This window comes from Pristis pectinata, chromosome 2, assembly GCF_009764475.1.
Source record: "Pristis pectinata isolate sPriPec2 chromosome 2, sPriPec2.1.pri, whole genome shotgun sequence".
In the NCBI taxonomy this organism is placed as follows: Eukaryota; Metazoa; Chordata; class Chondrichthyes; order Rhinopristiformes; family Pristidae; genus Pristis; species Pristis pectinata.
In genome coordinates, this window is record NC_067406.1 from 88,060,078 (window position 1) to 88,081,330 (window position 21,253).

At 40.2% G+C, this 21,253-nt stretch overlaps 1 protein-coding gene across 1 annotated transcript; it reads right to left on the minus strand.

Annotated features, from left to right (window-relative positions):
* Positions 1-701: 701 nt before the first annotated feature.
* Positions 702-20,625, minus strand: bmp3 (bone morphogenetic protein 3). The gene is made up of 3 exons (XM_052041776.1): positions 20,056-20,625; positions 7,537-8,438; positions 702-3,449 (listed from the first exon to the last, which is right to left on the minus strand). Exons 1-3 carry the CDS (start codon positions 20,345-20,347, stop codon positions 3,258-3,260), a joined length of 1,386 nt encoding a protein of 461 aa, XP_051897736.1. The 5' UTR covers positions 20,348-20,625; the 3' UTR covers positions 702-3,257.
* Positions 20,626-21,253: the final 628 nt, after the last annotated feature.

A 21,253-nucleotide genomic window follows, 5' to 3' on the forward strand; every position in this document is an offset into this window, starting at 1 on the left:
TACCAAAATGTTGATTATTGCATACTTATATAGAGAAATAAAGTTATTTACTGATATAAAATAAAGCGTTAAAAATAGTTGACACCAGATTTCAAATTCATCTTTGGAATCAATGTGAAAGTAAACTCACTGAACAAAAAAATATGCACATTGGCATAAATAGTATTTAAGGTGATATATAATCAAAGAGAGTTAGTGACTACCTCTATTGGACTATATGCCTGCTTATTTAGATATTGATGCTGTGAGGCCTGTCCTCACAGATCAATGTTAATAACTGTAATTCCACTTGGTTTTAGGTCCACAGAAAGGATTTCTACAAACCTCCAAAGTTCATGGGGTCTAAAGGTCTGCTTAGTGTGTCAGCCCAGTTCTGAATAAGGCTCAAACTAATTCTCTTTACTTTCTCCATCAATTAATTTTATATTTGGACTGACAAGTGGAATGCAGTGAGTTTCATAAAATCCTGATAATTCACATTTTTTCACTTCATTATCCCTCGAAGTTATCTTTACACGAAAGAAATAAATGAAATAAGACAGTGGTTTAAGACAAAGTTGCAGACCAAATTTAAATCCAATTCAGCAAAAATAAAACAAAACCATGGAAATTATGTGTCACTGCCAAGAGATAAATTTGCAGTGAAAGATACACAATGCCCATATTAGGAAGTTATAAAATTTTGCAAATATAACCTGGTGTTGTCGGATGTGCTTCTGAAAAGTAAGCATAGCTACCATCATTGTGACGATCTGCAGCTAAACTCACTGCTTCATTTCTTATTTGAAATGTTTAGAAATTCCATCAGTGGCTAAACTTAAACTGCATTTAATTCATCAGCATCTTCAACCTTATCTTAATGATGAAATAAGTATTTCCTTTATTCTTTACAAGTACATTGATATGACATGTCCACAAATGACTTCCTTACATCAATATGCAAATTATTCAAATAAAGCTGCCCAAAAAAGACAAAGTTGCAGCATATTTAAGCATAATTAATGAAGGATATATTTTGTCTCAGTAAAAGACAAATTGCTGGAAGAACTCAGCAGGTCAGGCAGCATCTGTAGAGGTGAAAGGAACTGTTGACATTTCGGATCAAAACCCAGCATCAGGATTTAGAGTGGAGAGGGGAGATAGCTGGTATAAAGAGGAGAGTGGGAGGGGTGAGATAGGGGCTGGTAGGTGACAGGTGGACCGAGGAGAGGAGAGGGATGATGGGCAGAAGGAGCTAGGTGGGGAAGGGGAAGGGTGGAGTTAGCAGACAGAAGCAGGTGGGTGATAAGCGGGGACACAAAGGCTACAAGTGCTGGAATCTGATAAGTAAAGAAGGTGATAATGGGAACCATTTAAGGAAGAGATAAAAGGCCGATGGAAGCAAGTGCGGGAGGAGGCCAGTGGGTGAAGTGTGTGGGTTGTAGGAAGATGGAACCAGGAGAGGGGGAGAGAGAGAGAGAGAGAGAGAGACAGATTCTGAGAGAAAATGAGGTGTTGTTCTTATAGTTTGCATTGGGCCTCACCCTGGCAGTGGAGAGGGCTGAGGATGGACAGGTTGGTGTGGGACTGGGAAGGGGAGTTGAAAAGGTTTGCAACCGGGAGTTCAGGGTGGCCTTTACAGACAGGGCACAGGTGCCCTGCAAACCGGTTGCCTGGCCTGCTCTTTGTTGCGGTGATGTAGAGGGGGTCATAATGAGAGCACTGATTGCAGTAATCGAGGCTGGAGGGGGTGCACACGAATTATTGCCTCAACAGGAAGGGCTGTTTAAATCTCTGGATGGGTGAGGGTGGAGATGTATGTTTTTTTAATAATCCTACAGATTATCAAAGATTTAAACTCCATTAATCCAGAATGCTCAGAACATTGGTGATACCAAACAAGCAGATTTTCCAATTGATGTTCCAACACACTTTTAATTCACTTTTTAAAAAAGATATTGTACAGTGGTATTGTAAAATTTTCGAAAGACATCTGTAAATTTAAAGAAAGCATAGGAACTGGGGCCCTGGCGAGTTTAAAAGGTGCGCAGGAACTGAGAGTTCGCACCGGGTAAATCAGATGCTGAAACACTGGGATTTCTGAACAATCAGATCAGCATTATCAGAGTTACACTGTATTTACTTATATGTAAATGCTTGGTTAAAACAACATTAAATGGTGAATAATAGAACCTCCAATCAAATTACAAATAATTAACAGTTTTGACTTAATTGACTAACCATGTGGGCAATTATATCAACCACATTACTGCAACTTTATTGAAGAGACCAATTCATTGCCTCAACAGAGGGCAGGTCTTGCAGCTGCAGCGGTCTTATCTCTCTCTTGTTTTTTGGATTAATATCAGGAGGGTCTTAAGGTGGCAAGAGAAGTGCTGCATCCATTTTACTGACAGACCATAAATATTGTTAAACTCAATGACATAATTCCAGGGAGTTGTTTCTTTTGTCCATTTGTATCTAGAGTGGACACCTCTGAATCATTGCAGGTCCGCTGATTACTAATGTTTCCTGATGTGCTACAGATTTACCTGGCCTGTATTTGGCAGCTCCAGAAAACATCCTGCAACCATCCTGTCACCTCTGAGTACAGATTTTCCTTGTTTGTTTGAAAAAACCTGCTTGAATACCATGCAATATTTTCAGCAATATGCATTAAAAAGTGTTGACAATTAAAATTAAATAAAACATTATGCACAGAACATGTGAATTGTAAGGTAAATTAACAAATAAATTGATTGTTTTTCTAATAATACATTTCCATTGATTCACATTACTGTGTTATATTTCAAATTACTTAATTATTTAATAGTACTGGAATAAAATGCAAAGGATGAATCAAAATGTTCATCACACTGTGAGACTGGCTGCAAGGGGGAGCCAGTGGGTGCTGGTGGGTGGGAGAAGTGGAATTAACCACATGACAGCCATGAAAGAGCATCTGTCGAAGTGCAACAGCAATTTCTATCAATTTGTCTTTAAAAACTTAAAAGAAATCTACAGTAAATGGAGCTCCATTTCAGAATCTGAATTCTAGACACAGGGCTCTGATACCTCCATGTGCTTTTACTTCAAAAAATTTGCATCTTTAATGCAGGTGTTTGGGACTCTCAAGAAAACGATATCTTTCAGATCTTTTCATCCAAAGACACCATTGGGTTTTCGTTTATTGGAAGACTTCCTTTTTTCATTCAAAATGAAAAAAAAACAAAAATGCAGTGCAAACCCAAAAATCAAAGAACATCTTGCCCGTGAAGTTATCTGCAAGCACATGATTCCACTGTCATGTTTGGGTAGACCTTCAGGACAATATTTTTGTTTTCATCAACAAATAGGATGCTTAATGATGACATCTTCTCAGGTACGCAGCATGGTTCTGGTATCCCTGGAACCACGCCCACTGCCCGTACTATACTCTGAATCGTAGCATGATTGGAGGGTTTCAATGACTGAAAGAAGAAAGGAAAAAAATACTTTACACAAACACTTCTGAATATTTTTATATATGCTTCCATTTTTCTTACAGATGACATTCAGTCAATAAAATACACTTCACGGAGCTCCTTAATTTCCAACATTTTGATGAGTAACTAGATTAAAGATACAGGTTATTCAAGATCCAAGTGAATGGTGGAACATGCCCAAAGATCCTTCTCCAGTTTCTGTGTTCCAATGAAACATCTCAGAGTTCACCAGAAACTTGAATGGTAGTTTTCATTACTGGTGGCAAAGAGTACCCTTTAGGTATGAAAATGGAGTATACTGTATGTGAGGTGCAGTGTGCCAGAATTCCATTCTGCAAGGGCACTGTTTACTGAAAAATTGTCAGAGGAATGTGAAGAAGGCAAATTGAGACATGAATTAGTTCGAACACTGATCTGAGACCAACGTTGCCATTTTAAAACTCAGTTCTCCAGCTAATGCTTCTTACAAAGACAGGTGACTAAACTCCTGTTTAGGAGCTGAATGACTCCATGTGGACACCATTTAAAAGAAGCACCTCCTGCTTACAGATGAGTTGCTGGCTGATTTCTTAGTGCTGTTGCTTCAGGTCTCTGTGTGTCTGGTGTTTTATACAGTTACTTCAAACTGAAGAACTCTACAGGAAAGATTTGGTGGGTTCTGAAAAACCTCTATGCTAAATAGAAGAATGCACACTAACCTATTTCTAGAAGTAGATGCATTAGGAGGCATTCCTCTTGGAATACAACTTGACTGGGAAATTGAGGAGAAGCTATAAAGAAGTGGACAGACTGCTGAGAGTGGGAGGGGCTGTTCAGGGAGCAACCTGCCTTTCTGAATATCAGCATGGAACAATGTGCAGGACAGTTCTGCAATAAGGACATGTTCACTGAAACCTGCCATGGGCTGCAGCCACCACAACAAACAAGAGCAGGCCAAGAAAACCACATCACCAGCAGGTGTGCAGACAGTAATGACATTGAACTTTTATCCATCTCTTGTGCAGAGAAGCTCCACTACTGTGTAAAGGAAATAACTGATGCTGCCTATTCAAGGAGATTCAACAATTCAATTTTCTCTTTGGAGAGACTAGCAGATGAAGAAAGCAAGTGCTTTTCTAGGATAGCAGTGTCCCCTAAGGTGATGGAGGGTACATTGCTTTGTGGGCACTTGATATAAAGTTTCCCCTATACTGAAATGGAAAAAGATTTTAACCCTCTGGTTTCTAATTGTAGGCAATGAAGTAAACAGATCACTGCCCATCTTGCAGGCAGCAGTCATTTTGCAGATGTTATTTGGTAGTCCATTGAGTCAGTTGTCAGGAACCACCACAAAAAACTAATGGGTTAACACTGGATAACAAGACTATTCAGTGATGACAAGGCTGCTGATTCCAGTGTGCAATCGAAGCATGTGTGCATGGCTTGCTTACAATGAATGCTATAATGCTCTATAGTGCAGACCATCAGTCAGCTGTGCTATCTTTTCCACTGCCTGGATGGATGGAAGAACCTTGCAATCGTGAATGCTGCACAATTTCGCCATCAAAAGACAACCAACTGAACATCAAGCAGTTGAGGAGCAAGAGCAGGAGGCAGCAGAACAAACAATGAGAAGATGCATTAGAGAGCATCTTTTTGACTGGGCTGTCCGTAATTGTCCCACTGAGTCAGATCCCAGTGGCCACAACCTAACTTGGCATCCAACAACAGTCTTGCATGTAATCTTCTCCCTGCAAAAACCCTTCATGGAGCATAAGCAACCCAAACTATCTTTATAAATATAATCATGCCATATGGCATGCAAATATAAACTGATCACAATTGACCCTTCCCTTAGTCCTTACCTTCCATGTGCCTTTGCCTGTCCTAATGCTGTACTTCCCCAGGGCTGCAGCATGGTTGGGGAAAGGCTACTGGCTACCCATGGAGGAGATTGCAGATGGCATTGAAGGACCACTGTAGGTCTTCAATCCCCAGATGTGGACCACGCTAATTGCCATGAATGGCAGCAGTATGGGCCAGACAACAGCAAGGGCACTGGAAATCAGGAAAAAGTGTTCAAACAGATGATCTCTTCCTGGGTGACAACAGCATGCCCTTGTCCCAGAGACTCACTGCCCTCGGTAACCCAAATGATCCTTTGGAGGGTAGGTTACTGGACTGCTGCAATGTCCCACATGTGGTGGAACAATTTGAACTTGCAGTGCAGCACTCATGCTGCTGTGGATGGTGCTGTGGAAGCTGCACTGTTACCACTCTATGCTGCATTGTAAGTATGCAATATGAGCTGACCACTACTTCTACGGTGGAAAAGTAATGGTGCAGGGTAGCAGGGAAAGGAAGAAGAAGGGGGTTAGCGTAACGCTTTACAGCGCCAGTGACCCAGGTTCAATTCTGACCACTGTCTGTAAGGAGTTTGTACGTTCTCCCCATGTTTCCTCCGGGTGCTCCGGTTTTCTCCCACATTCCAAAGATGTACAAGTTAGGAAGTTGTGGGCATGCTATGTTGGCACCGGAAGCATGGCAACACTTGCGGGCTGCCCCCAGAACACTCTATGCAAAAGATGCATTTCACTGTGTGTTTTGATGTACATGTGACTGATAAAGAAATCTTATCTTATTCTCACACCACTTGCAGTTCATAACATGTGGGTTGGCAGAGAAATGGGATGTTAGAAACAGAATTAGTGCTTGGATATTGCTATCTTTGAGTTTTTTCAGCCATGCTATGGGTCCCAACTTCAACAACAGGCATCTCAAAATGGCAAGCACCACCTGCTCCAATGATTTAGGACATGCAGGCATACCTATAGCAGCCTGCTTGTAGCTCATGCATCTGGTGGTGTACCACCTTGTCCTAGAAGGAAATTGTAGTGCAATACTTTTCGATGATGTTGTTAACAGTTTTGAAAAACTTCCAATGTATACAAGTATAAATGGGCGTGAGACTTTCAGCAGTATTTGGTAGGTCAAAGTGCAGTGGAGCATATGAGTGTTGGTTATGAGTCCTGATCGAGAGAAATTGTTAGTAGCTGAATCATAAGGTTGTGGTCAATTGTGGGCGTCAGAGGCTAATGGCATAAATGGTGGGACAAAGCACTGTAGATCCAGCCACTGATGCAGCCACTCCAATGAACTTCCTGTAGCATTTTATCCTAAGCTCTTGCTTCCTGGCACTGACCTCCAGGGCTATGTATCTCTCTACCCTCTGTCTATGTTTCTGGAGGGCTTCCTGGACCCTACAGATACAGGACATCTCTTCTTCTTCCCATCTGCTCCAACAGGACCTCCAAGGCATCCAAAAACCATGAAGCCTCTCTCTTCCACATTAAACCTTGCTTCACAGTTTACAAGGATAGCTTCAATTCTCACCTGAGTGACTGCCAGATCCTGCTCAGGTCACAGTGCACCTTCTCTTCAACAGAGGCGAATTAATATTAAGCCAAGCAGGGGAGCTTTTACTGGGGCCAACTGCTCACAGTGGAGGTCTTGTTCTGAAGTATCCAGGCAGGGAACAGCATTATTACTGCTGGCTGGACTCTAGATTCATCAGAATTACCAGACTGCACAAAGAAGGGTCACTAAATGGATGCAGGGTAAAAGCATCTTGGAATTCCCACGCATATTTCCAGGGGCTACTGAAGATAGTCGACTACATTTATTACATTCATAAACAATACAATTTATAGAATGGGAATTTTTCAGTTTGCTGAAAACTGGCACAGTTTTGCCTAGCAATCTTATCTCACAAATATGAATGCACTCATTTAGAATTTTCCCTCTGCTCTTCAATAACCGAGATATTAGTCAAAATAAATAGGTTAATCCCTCTATTAAAGTAGCATAGAAACAAATTAGATAAAAGTGTTTAAATTAACCGTATGATAAGCTTGAAGCACTGAATAAGCTTCCTCAACTGCACATCGTTATTAAGGTGATTCCTATATGCCTCTTATTAGATGGTTGCTTAAAAGCAGTGTCATATACTGAGAGTTGGCTGCTTGCCAACTTCATGAGGTCTAGAGAAGTCAAGAAAGAGAGAAATAACTCAGTGTAAAAAATGTGCACGCACCTTTAGCATGGGGAACTGGCAAGCACCTGCACAATAGTAGGCATCAAAAGACTTGGGGGAGATTATCCACTCACTCCATCCAATATCTGCAAAATCCACTTTCAGGTAGCGACGGGCACAGTTTCTGGGCTCATTCCATTGTCTCCGTCTTGCTTTCCTCAATGTTTGCTTATCAAACTGCAGAGTTTGTGATTTCTGTCTGTTGCCCTTCCTCTGCTTTCCTTTCCTCTGCTGGTCTGTTGGCCGAGGATGTAGCTTTTTATAAGGCTTCCTTGTCTCCCATGTGTCAGCCTCATTGTACTGATACTCTGCTCCGGGTAACTCATTATTATGCAAGGGCATGAGTAAGTTAGCGGACCGTTTCCTCCTCATTTCGAATGTTCTGTTTGCAGCACTGATTCCGAAATTCTGCATTTTGGTAACAATTGATCCCCGCTGTCTCTGAAGGGTGCTCACCACACTGTCCAGTTCTGAAATTGTGGAATCATTGGCATACACCAATATATAGGGTGGAAGCTTTGAAAGCAACTGCTTCCAAAAGGTTGGACCAGATGACATGATCTCAATTCCAATCAACAAGTCATCATTTGACTTGGCATTGTTGACCACACGTGTGATGTCTTTCCATTGCCAAGAGAGAAAGTCTCGATAAAAAGTAGATGTACTTATCACATAATGGCCCAGGATTTTGGTATTATTGTTGACAATGCCAAAAACCCAGATGGAAAGATCAATGTTGACTTGTTTTCTGTGAAAGTGATGATTGCAGCCATTTAAGTAAGGGCACCTAGTGTTGTTTACAAGGTCACCTACATAATAATGTAAAGTGGCAGACAAAATATCTTCTGATTTTGCTAGAGAGGTCAGATTAAAAATCTGCAGCTGTTTACCTCCAATCCATCCTATAATTGCAACAGAACAATAGAAGGTCAAACATCTGGTAATGTTAAAACATGCACACCATGGCATTACACAATTTCATTACTATTATTCAGATAGTTTTAACTGCCCTCCACATCAAATTCCTTTAGGATATAACTTTCTGGGCTGCCTTTTCAGTGTGGGGATTTAATAAATGTTATTCCACATTAGCATATTAGTTGACAACTAATCTTTGTACAATATTCCAATGAAGATTAACATCACTTGATACCACATTGAGGTATTATTTATACATTTTTGAAACTGCTGCATTTTTCTGATTTCCACAATTATATATTGAGGGCTAATCATGATGAAGAGATAATCAGCATTCCAAAAATGGCACTGCAAATCACTTATGACTTGAAACCATAAATTTTTCTTCAGTATCTCCATATCTTGACTATTTAGTAAATGTCTTTATTCAGAGCAGCATTTGTACCTCTTACTCAGAAAAACTGAAGGTTGAAGCCTCATTCCTGGATAAAGACAACTGTTGATAATGCTGCCATAATGACAGTGAACCTGAGTTATATTATTTAAGTACCTATTGTACTTGCCCAGGTAGCTGACAGCTGGAATATAGCTGCCTATCTCACAAGGCCTAAACGTAAACCCCAGAAGGGTAGGCCTGGGTTAGTAGGGACAATTGGAGAAAATGATCAGGATATTATGGAATTGGGGTTCCACTCCTGGCCTTCCTGGGTTCTCAGCAACTAATTTCAGAAAATAAAAATATTTATTTATGTAGAGTCTTTTTTGATAGCCAGTGATGTACCTCCGAATGCAGTCACTATTGAAATGTCATAGCTCATTTACACACAGTACATTCGTACAAACAGCCATGAGCAGATAATTAATTTTCACAATGTTGGGTGAGGACATCAGAGATGACTCACTTGCTTTACTTCAGATTAATGTCATAGGATCTTTTATGTCCAGCATAAATTTAATATCTCATCCTATGGAACAGAATTTCCTCAGTCCTCCGATGGACTTTTGTATTCGAGAGTAAGCATGAACCATGAACTGATGATTCAGTAGTAGTGCGCTGTCAATGACACTGTGAAATATATACCTTACATATAAACTTCCCTTTTGGTGATGTTCAGTCAATGGATTGCAATGGTTGCAAACAGTGCAAATTTCTATATTGTCATGGGAGAGAAGCTATGCTGGCGAGTATTTAAACTGGATTTAGGCCTATCATAATATATGACAAAAGAACAGGACCGAACAAATATAGCAATGGTCAAAATATTCACACAATATCAACATTGGCACTAGTCATCGTCATGCCAATATACAATGGACATCAATTTTCACTCCCAAAGTTCTAGCATATACTCTAGGATGTTATTTCAGTGCAGTACAAAACCATTAAAAAACTTCAGATTAAACATTAAACAGGTTTCATCTTTCTAGCTTGAAGATCAGGTGGATGTCAAGGAGTTAAACCAGAATAAAGATGTATGGGTTAGTAGGTTAACATGGGTGTAATTGGGCAGTGTGGGCTCGTTGGGCCGGAAGGGCCTGTTACCGTGCTATATAAATGAAGTTTTAAAAAAGTTTAAAAAAATGATACCCTAATTTTACAGCTGATTCTCCCTTCAATCAAAAGGTCAATTTTTTTTTCGTTTCTTGCGTGTGCTGTTCTGCAATTTACAAAATGGTTCCTTTGCTTGACTAACAACAGTCACCACCCTTTGAATGATTGCAGTTGACGTGCCTTGAGTTATTTCTCAGAAGTGCAGTAATTTGGGGAATCTTTTGACTCAGGAACTGGGATTATTTCCCCCTCTCTACATAAGATGGTGCTGTTGAGCTATTAACAATGAATTGCTAGTCTGGTCTCAAATTTAGTCAGGTGTTGGTCTGACAATGACCAACAACAGTGAATTATATTCCAGATGTATTTGTCCTGGAATGAAATGTAAGTTGCTTAAACAGAGAAATATGCTAAAACATTAGAAAAAATTTGGAAGAGATAAACAAAAGGATTTTGTAGACGAGCCAACATTGTGAAGTTCATGGGGGATGCTGTAAAACACAGCTTTAAGATAAAACTATTCCAAGCGTCATTTATAGTTAGAGTTGAAACGGCTGCTAGTTTTCAGTTACAACAGGGAAACAGTTATCCCAAAAAAAAATTAGGCAATTTTGTGCAAAGAAAGTTTAATCTTTCTCAGAATTCATCACAACTCTGAGAAACATCTCAGTGCATAAATTACTCAGAAGTGCCGGTAAGTAATATCTGAAAATATTTTGATATTATATCACATTTTGGGCAGATAGATGAAAACTGAGGCAGAAACTGGATCTCTTCCCCATTTTATATTCATTAGAGCTTATACAGGATTATGGCTTCCATTTGGATGACAATCAAAGGGTGGGATGATTGAAATAGCATCATGTCTACCCAAATTCCCACTAATCCCACCTCAGTCATGAGCATTGAAATCTGTGCTTGTAAAAGAGCAGCTGAGAAGCTGGGCATTCTGTAGCAAGTGATTCAACTCCCAACACCTCAGAGCCTTTCCAACATCTACAAAGCGCAAGTTAGGAATGTGATGGAATACACTCTGCTTGTCTGGATGAATGCAACTTCAACAATATTCAAGCAGCTTGACATTATCCAGAGCAAAGCAGCCCACTTGATTGGTACCCTGTATTGGTACCAGTTTAAACATTCATTCCCTCGGTCACCACAGCTGTGGTATGTACTATCTACAAAAACAAGAACAGAGAAGCAAGGAGTAGGGAATTTAGACCTTTGCACTGGTACTATTCAGAGAAATCATAGCTGATCTTTTACCTCAGTGCCACTTCTCTGTACTAGATCTATATAATTTGTTGATGCCCTTAATGTCCAAAAATCTATTGATCTTGAATATACTCAGTGACTGAGCTTCCACAGCCCTCCTAGGTAGAGAATTCCCAATACCCAATATTCACTACCTTCTGTACAGGGAAACTTCTTCTTTTCTCAGTCCTGAATGGCTAACCTCTTATTTTGAGACTGTGGCCCCTAGTTCCAAATATCCCAGTCAGGAAACATGGACCCTGCACCTACTCTGTTCAGCTCCCCTTCAGAATTTGATACATTTCTGTGAGATCACCTCTGATTCTTTTAAGCTCTAGAGAGAATCACTCAGTCTGCTTAATATCTCCACATCAGACAAACCTCCAATCCCAGGAATCAACATGGTGAACCTTTGCTGCACTCCCTCTGTCACAAATGTATCCTTCTTTCTATTCTGCCAATTACAACCTCAAGGATCTAATAGATGTCAAATATAATTTCCCTTTCAAAAATCTGTGCTGACTCTGCCCAAAACAGAAACAGGAAATGCTGGAAACAGTCGGCAGATTTAGGCAGCACCTATGGAAAGAGAAACAGATGAATGGTCTTTGACCTGAAATGTTAACCCTCTTTCTCTTTCCAGCATCTGCAGTTTTTGACTTTCAGTGACACAGCCCAATGCAAATTATTTTCTTAGTGCCCTGTTACCACTATCTTAATAATAGATACTAACATTATCCTGTCACTGATGTCAGGTTAACTGGTGTGCACTTCTCCATTTTCTCTCTTCGCCACTTCCACCACCACCCCCCCACCCCCAGCACCCCTTTTGTTAAATAGTGGACTTACATTTGCTACCTTCCAATCTGTGGGAACTTTTTTCTAATCTGTGGGATATATGAAAGATGACATCCAGTATATCCACTATCCCCATAGCCGCCTCTTTCAAAACCTTGGGATGTGGGTTCTCAGATCTTCGGGATTTACTTGTTTTCAGTCCCATTAATTTCTCCAATATTTTTGTTTTACTAATATTAATTTATTTGAGTTCTTCATGTATTCTACACCAGTTTTTCCAGAGATTTTCAATATTTATTTCAACAAAGATGGACACAAAATATTTCTTTCGTTTCTTTGCCATTTCTTTATTCCCTCTGTTTTGGTCTATAATGGACCAACATAACTTGTGCTTACTGTTTCATTTTTACATATCTATAGAAACTTATATAATCTGTTTTTAAATTTTAATGGAGGTACTTGCATCAGCTACTTTGAGATTTGTGACCTCTACCACCAAGTGGGACAAGGGCAGCAGGTGCATGCGGACAACATCACCTATAGGTCCCTCCACCAATCACTCTCCATCCTGAGTTGGGACTGTATCACTGTTCCTTTATCATCCCTGGGAATAAATCCTGAAACTCCTCACCCAAAAGCACGTTGCTCTACCTTCACCAGAACAAGTATAGTGGTTCAAGAAGATGTCTCAGCACTACTTTCTCAAGGGCAGTCAGAGATGGGAAACAAATGCTGGCATTGCCAGTGATAAATAGATCCCCAAAAAACGAATAACTTTTTTTCCAGGATCTGATGTTGGCAGAAAGAACACCCATGTTATCTTAAAAAGTGTTAAGCCTAGTACATGAGGAAGCCAAGATGTATCCAAGTATTTGAGTTCAACTTTTTTATGCATTACCATGAATACATCTGCATATTACTTATTGAAAACATTTACACATGAAGTGAACTTAAATTAATGTGGACTAACCATAAATAACAATAACCTAATATCATTGAAGGAGTTTGCTTAAACAAGACGGACACACCACAATAGAGCATTTCTACAAAGTTATAGGAAAGCTGTCACCCATATTGCCTTTAATGTTTTTCAAAATAGAGAAAGTATCTAAAATACCTTTATAGTCCAACTCCTTTCCTATATGCTCAAAATGTTATCATGAAAGTTGTGCTCCTTTAGTTTAAACTGTTGGTCCTGGTAAACATCCCATAGATGGCCTCAGGATTAGCTTGCTGTTGGCTACAATAAATGAGATGCGATTATGTGAGCTGGTCTCCTGGTGTGCAGGATTGTTGGAATGAAGCATAGGTGGAATAGGTCATCATAGGACAGTGTCTGCAACCCATCTAGCATGGTTCCATGCCAGGAGAATTCTATTTGCAGGACTAATCCAGTGGACACATTGTTTCAATCTGTTCTTGGTTAGCAGAATTCAGTTCTTCCTACCTTGACTCTATAATATTTTTCCCTTTATAGGTTCCTTCCTAATTATATTTGTTATATTTCTGAAGATCTCCACCATTTTCACAGTCTTCAGGTTTCTGAGCCCTTCTGTCTCATTTTTACCATGTATGTTCAATCTACACCAACAGCCTGTCCTGGTCAAATCACGTAGCTGCCACAGCCAAGAAAGCTCACCAGCGCCTCTACTTCCTCAGGAGGCTAAAGAAATTTGGTTTGTCCCCTTTGACTCTCACCAACTTTTACAGATGCACCATAGAAAGCATCCTACCTGGATGTATCACGGCTTGGTACGGCAACTGCTCTGCCCAGGACCGCAAGAAGCTGCAGAGAGTTGTGGACACAGCCCAGCGCATCACGGACACCAGCCTCCCCTCCTTGGACTCTGTCTTTACCTCTCATTGTCTTGGTGTAGCAACCAGCATAATCAAAGACCCCACCCACCCGGGACATTCTCTCTTCTCTCCTCTTCCATCGGGTAGAAGATACAGTTGCCTGAGGGCACGTACCACCAGACTTACGGACAGCTTCTACCCCACTGTGATAAGACTATTGAACGGTTCCCTTATACAATGAGATGGACTATGACCTCATGATCTACCTTGTTGTGACCTCGCACCTTATTGCACTGCACTTTCTCTGTAGCTGTGACACTTTACTCTGTACTGTTACTGTTTTTACCTGTACTACATCAATGCACTTTGTACTAACTTAATGTAACTGCACTGTGTAATGAATTGACCTGTACGATCGGTTTGTAAGACAAACTTTTCACTGTACCTCGGTACAAGTGACAATAATAAACCAATACCAATACACCTCCCCACCACACAAGAATGCCCTGAGGGCTCTTGTATTCCCCCAGCTGATCTTGTTCTCACCCTTCCTGCACCTGCTGTCATCCTTATCCTTCCACCCAGAATAAGGAAGCTTACCTTGTCCTGTCCCATAAGAAGACATGTCCAAGCTTTGCAATTTGTGAAAGGAGCATTCTCTCCACAGCTCCCCGGTTCAGTCTTCCATTTCTGCCCATCCCACATTGTCTTTGCATGCAGCTGCAAATTGTGTGTCCCCTGCCCTTTTACGTTTGCTTTTTCCAATATCCAGGTACACAAATACTTCTTCCACTGAAGCAGCAATTTACTTGTACTTCATCCAATTTAGCTTTTGCTGCTCATGATGTGGTCTTTTCTACGTGGGAGAAACCAAATGCCGATTGGCTGACTGCTTTGCAGAATGCCTCGGTTCAGTTTGTGAATGTTTGAGCTTTAATTTTCCATCCCACTCTAATTCTGATCTCTGACTTTGACCTCCAAGAAAGTCTCTTGTAGGATGAAGAAAAGGCATCTCATTGTCCAATGAAGCATATTACAACCCTAAAAGCTTCACATTGAGCTAGTTTAGATAACCAGCCTTTCCATTTTGTATCAGAACTGTCTAGTAACGTTAACACCTGTTTTTCTCTCTTCCAAAAGATGCCACCTGATCTATGAAACGTTTCAAGCAGTATTTTTTATCCCAAAGTTCCATCACTTTTTCCCTCTTCATAAAGAAAATCATATTTTCTTACAACATAGAAGTAGGCCATTTGGCTGTCGAGTCTATGCTAGCTCTCAGAGCAATCCCATCTGCACCATGCCTTCACATTTCCCTGTAATCTATTCTCTCTTCAATGGCCATCAACTTCCCCCTGATTTTCCTGCCTCCCACCTACACCAGTGGGTAATTTACAGCAGCCATTTAACCTACCTACTCTCTAGTCTGGCATTCTGTGGTCTGGCAACTCCCATGTCTGATCTGTTTTGAATCTGTAGTACAGATCTATGCTAAATAACTAATTCTAATTAAGATCTAATGAGGACCTGTACTAATCTGTAGCTAATTAACCTACCAGTGGAGCTTTTGTGATCTCAGCCAACAGTGATTTCAGCTAACAGTGTTTCTGACTTGCAGAAACATCAGGTTTCCAGACAGTTCTTGGAACACTTACAGTATGTAACCTCAGGAGTGTCTATACTTAAAAAGAAAGGTTCTCCTGCTCAGAGGAAGGTAATTAGAGGCAACTTCTGTGGTCCAGAATTTCTGTGGTCTGGCACCAGTCAGGTCACAAGGGTGCTGGACTGGAGAGTTTCAACCTGTAGCTCATTTCTGAGATGTATGAGGAAACTGGAGAACTAGGGGGAAACCCATGCAGTCACAGGGAAAAGTGGCAAATTCCACACAAACAACAATGGAAGTCAGGATCAAATCCACTGCAGTTGTGAGGCGGCAGCACTAATCACTGTGCCATCACACTGCCTCTCCTCCTTCTGTTTACTTCTCCTCCAGACAGATCAACAGCGATTAACAAGCCTTCATCATTGTTACTCAGCCGGCACCAAACCTACTTGTGTCATTCAGTTTCTTTTCATCCCTACCTATCACAAACATTCCCTCTCTTCTCTCCCCCTACTCTGCAACTTAAAGCATGTTTGATTGCTAGCATTTCCTAGTTCTGATGAAAGTTAATCATCCTGCAACATTGACTCCATTTCTCTATTCAGCAATGCTGATGGCCTACTGAGTACTTTCAGCATTTTCTCTTTTCCTTCCAGACTTCCAGCCTCTTCCATGTTTCCTTTTTGATCAGTTCAACAAGTGTTGTGTGACTGTGTTGGACAATGAATTCTAGGGGATAACACTGCCGAGGACAGAGTTGCACTGACAGAAGTGGAATCTATCACTTACGTACAAACTAGGTATTGATGCAAATTATTACAGGGCTGCAAAATGGCATTAAAAACAAATAGGTGGAACACTGGCCTGAATGTTAGATAATTTGGTAAGTGGCTCTACTCATGATCTTGTGGATTATTGACAACTGTTTAACATTACAGTGAAACCAATATTGCAGTAAAGAATCATTGTACAGAAGCAAGACTGTTGACCCATTAAACCTGATGTGTTAAATCTGTGCCATTATCATTTCCCATTCTTTTCTTTCACTTAATCTTATTATTCCTGCTTCACATATCCTTTAATATTCATCTTTTGTAAGCATTGCATGTATGCTGATCTTGGGGTAGGGTTTATTTATTGCCTATGCCTACTTTCCCCAAGCATTAAGACAGACATACTGATCAGTCATATTTACCAATTTTCTATGTACTGCAACCTTTCTCCACCACATTCTCTGTATTAGAGTGAGTCAGAAAAGTAAAAGCTTCCTGCCTTTTATATATAGAATTATAAATGTCTGGCCTTGCAATTTGTTTATTAACTGGCTGTATTTTACTTGCAGTTAAGGTATAATTTTATCTCATTTATTGAATTGTTGTCCAGTTTGCTGCAGACAGTTTACTATCCCTTTACGTTTTATATTTATGACACATAATTTAACCTAGTTTTATAATGTCATCATCCCTGTATCTCTCAGGCAACGTGTGAAGTATAAACATAGATACACCCAAGGAGACTGAAGCCCATTGGCATGCATCTCTGTATTATAAAAATTCTTGTTGATAGTAAGCCCTGATCCTCTCTTGAATACTCATTCTATGCATGGGTATTTCCACCAAAATCATTTCAGGCTGTAGATCACTTTCTGAAAAGTTTTGATCCGTAGGAAAGTAACAGAAGTACACAATCTTTTTTTGGTAAAACGTTGTGCAAAACTGGTTAATTTACAGACCAAAAAGCATTCATGACAGGGGGAGCTCTTTTCCCATTAAAATTAACCTTCCCAAAATCGTGTTACAAGTTAGCAGTGTTCTGAATTGGAAAAACCTGACTTCTGAACAAGTCAGACTCTGTAGAGTGGATGCAATGCGAAAATGAAGCTTAATGCAATAATACATGATGTGCTAGCTCATGAAATTTGTGTGCCATCATTTATTTTCCATACCTCAGTTAAATCAATTGCACTGCTTGGTATAAAATGGAGGAAAAGGGTTGTATTACTTTAAGTGAGTCTCTGGTTGCACACAGATAAAATTCAATTTTGAGTGGTTGTTTAGAATTGAAACAGAATAAAAATTACACAAGGTGGAAAACAATGTAGAACACGAGTAGTGGTATTATGGCATTAGAATTGAAAATAACAATTTTCTTATCTATTTTTCATAAAATATAATGCAGAAAAAGAACCTAGGGATTTATTTTTCTAAAACTATCACTATTAAACCAATATTGCACATCTTCTTGAAAATATCCAGATCAAAATGAATGAATTATGCCTGTCTTTATAATAACAATAATAAACCAGCAGAATTAAGACTGATTGAAATTACCATTTTTGTACTTGTGCCCTGTTTGTTTAAGGCACCAGAACACTTAAACTCAATTTTTATTTTGTTGCCAGCTGAGCATTTACATTTCTGGTCAACCATGTGGCACGCAGTAAGGGAGTGGTGTTGACTAAAGGATTATACACCACTTTATGCAAGGCAGTAGCTATTGTTGCACCCACATGGTATGGGTCACCAGTGGCTCAGACATTCATGTGAATATGTGCGTGACAGAGCTTAAAGAAAAGTTTTGTTATCGCTTTAAGTCATCAAGTACTAAACCTTGATTATGAAGGCACACAGAAAAATTGTCCTCAGATTTCCACCGAGGCAGATGCTTGTAGAATTAATGTCAGTTGAATGGTTCTTTGATTTTCCCTCTATTTTTGATGGCACATGGAGATTAGAAACTGTTTTGCAGTCACTCTAAAGTAGTGGTACTCTCCAAAAGCCAATAGTTTGGGATGGATTCATTCAGGGGAACTGCAATTAGTGTGCATTAAATGGTAGTTATCAGTCATTGGCTTGAATAGTAGTGCAATGTCTGAAAAAGTTAACCCATTCTGAGAGCAAAATAAAATGTTATTGATCTGAATCATTAACCCTGTTTCTCTCTCCACAGATGCTGCCTGACCTGCTGTGTATTGCTAGCACTTACTGTTTCTTTGCAAATTAAAATCAGAATAATCTAAGAGATCTTAGATCCTGTGATCCACCATTTGAACTGTAATAATTTCCACTGGCCCTTTTCTTCCCTTATTTGCGACTTTTGTTAACAATAACTTCTTGCCATAAATAATATAATCAGTAGCCAATATAGACTAATAGCACAGTTTTAATTACAGGTGCAGATTCTACCATGTATGCTAACAGACAAAACCTGTGTACAAATTTCTGTATAAACTTTGCTGATATGGGAATAAGCTAGCTAATTATGGAATGGCATGGAAAACAGGAATCCTGTATGTTTGCAAATAAGATTGGGACTCTCAATCACGGCCAAACCAACACAGGTAATTAAAGAAAGAAAATTATACCTGGAAGTGATTCCAAGACTCTAATCTAACCTTGAGATTCAAATATTTACAAACGGCTTGAGCTTTGCTCCCATGATTTATGATTCCATCTGAAACTTTAGATTATAGACCTATAATTTCAACATAATTATCTACTTAGTATGAAAATGAAGCTTCAGTGATTTATTTAGGACATCGGATGATGCAGGTCTTAAAGTAATGTGATTTTTTTTTATGTTGACATCCCTTGACAATAAATAGTTATGGATGCTATACTACTGAGTACGCAGGCCAAGAAAATCCTAATTGCCCTCCATCCTATTTGCTAAATCGCTTGTTATCTGCTATGGTAGTGCTGGCACTCCACTGTTTTTAAATTACTGAGAGAACCAAAATCTCTAGAGATCACGCCCTGATTTGTATTTAGCGATAAGTCGCGGCAAGTGCCTCTGTGGACATTCGACAGGCGCACTTTTTCTCTGAATGGAAGAATCATGTTGTTATCAGCACTCACTTGGCCTTGCTCGCATATTCGGCAGAGCTATTTGATTGGAACACTGACTGACTGCCTCAGTTTTGTGAATAATCCGAATTCAAGACAAGCCTTTGGCACAGCAGGGGAGAAAACGAGAAGAATCCAATGTTTCTACTCTTGACACCTGAGGTGGACATAATACTGCTTCAATCAAATAAGAGTTTGACAGACATCCTGGTCGCAGGGAGTAACGCAAAATTGAATTAATATCAAGTTATTAACATCTATGGGTCACCATTACTGAAAAATTGTTGGAAAATTAGCAGCTGATACCCGGGGGATAGGGGTATTTTATCCAGTACGTTACAACGTACTGTTTAATCGGGCTGTCTGAAGTAGACAGAATAGGTTGATTTAACTTCAGCACAGATCACTAAGTGCAAAGTGGAGGTAATAGGGGTTAGAGTCAGGATCGTTGGTACTGAAATGCTCCACCTACAGCACGTTTACCAGAATTAATAGACGCCTGAATATTGTTAGGACTACATCTATCTGTATCAAGAACGGTCCTTCTTGGATCCACTCATCTATTGAGTGATTACCCATAACCTTTCAGTCGCAGCCTTTATACACACAAGGTTTGCTGCTCCCTTTGGGAGTTCCTGACTAATGAATTAGACCAGGTTAAACCCCAATGAGGACGTTCTCTATGGTGATGGCATATTGTCCCGGGCAATAGTTTCCATCCTTCCCTCGTGAAGCCATCCCACTCGACTTACCTAAATTAGCTTTGAAACTACGGACCGTGTTTCCATCCTTGAACTGATAGCCAGCTTTATTGTACTTGTCATAGAGCATCAGCATGTGATCCGACATTGTGTCCTGGAGCAGGTCTGGTGTTTTGGAGATGGCGGGGCTCTCCTTCCGGGAGGAAGCAGACTCCGTCGAATTCTCACCCAAGCCAGAAATTGCCCTCAGCCCGCGGATATGATCTTTCAGCAGATCCGAGAACGCCGCAGTTAAACAGGTCCATCCGACGCACACAAACACCAGCGCTTGAAATCTGCCCATCCTCTTTAAAACTGCGCACAAATCTGGAAGTCAGTCGGGCAGTCAGAAAAAGAAGAGTTTGCTTTGGTTATTTATATATATATATATATATATATATATCGGAAAGTTCCAAGGCTGTCCTGTTGAGTTTTGTGCTGCTCTGGAGTGGCTGCAGGTATCTGACTGGTGAGAGGATGACTTTCCCCAGAACGACTGGAGTGTGTGTGCGGCTCGCTTCGCACGGATGCCGTTAGGCTGTAGTCGCCGCTTGCTTTTACTCCTCTCTGTCTCGTTCGGACTCGGCGGTTCTGTTCCTATCTGAGTGCAGACGCACTGTGTTATGTGTCCTAGCATAGGGCAGAGCTTCGGCCGGACCAATCACACTGCTTCACTCCCTTAAATCAAATCAGACTTCAAAAAGCCAACTACATCTCAGATGTCGAGAGGTGATAGATCAAATATTCAGATCCTACAGCTCAGTGTAAACCAGACTGCGAATTGTTACATGGTACTAATTGACTGGTAAGGGAACGAGCGATACATACTTGTAAATCTGTCCTGAAAGATTTGAAATTGCGCCCACATATCTCTGACTATTTAATATGAATCTCGGAGGGCGATGGGATGTTGGAACGATTATTATTACACTCGGAACAAGTACTTCAGTTTTGACTTATCCAGTAATCGGGAGTCCGTCAGCCTCTTTTACACCAGTTTCTGTGGATTGTAGGAAGTTCGAAATGAGAATCATCAATCTGCACACTTCCTGGAGTCCTCGCCAACATCCAATTCTAACCAATCAATACAAACATTTTTTTACGAGATACGGGGAGGAGATGAAGCGTGTTATCAAAGTTTTGGAAATCAGCAAAGGCCAATTCATCTTCCCACTCACTTCATTTATGGTTGAATATTTCATGCGAATTA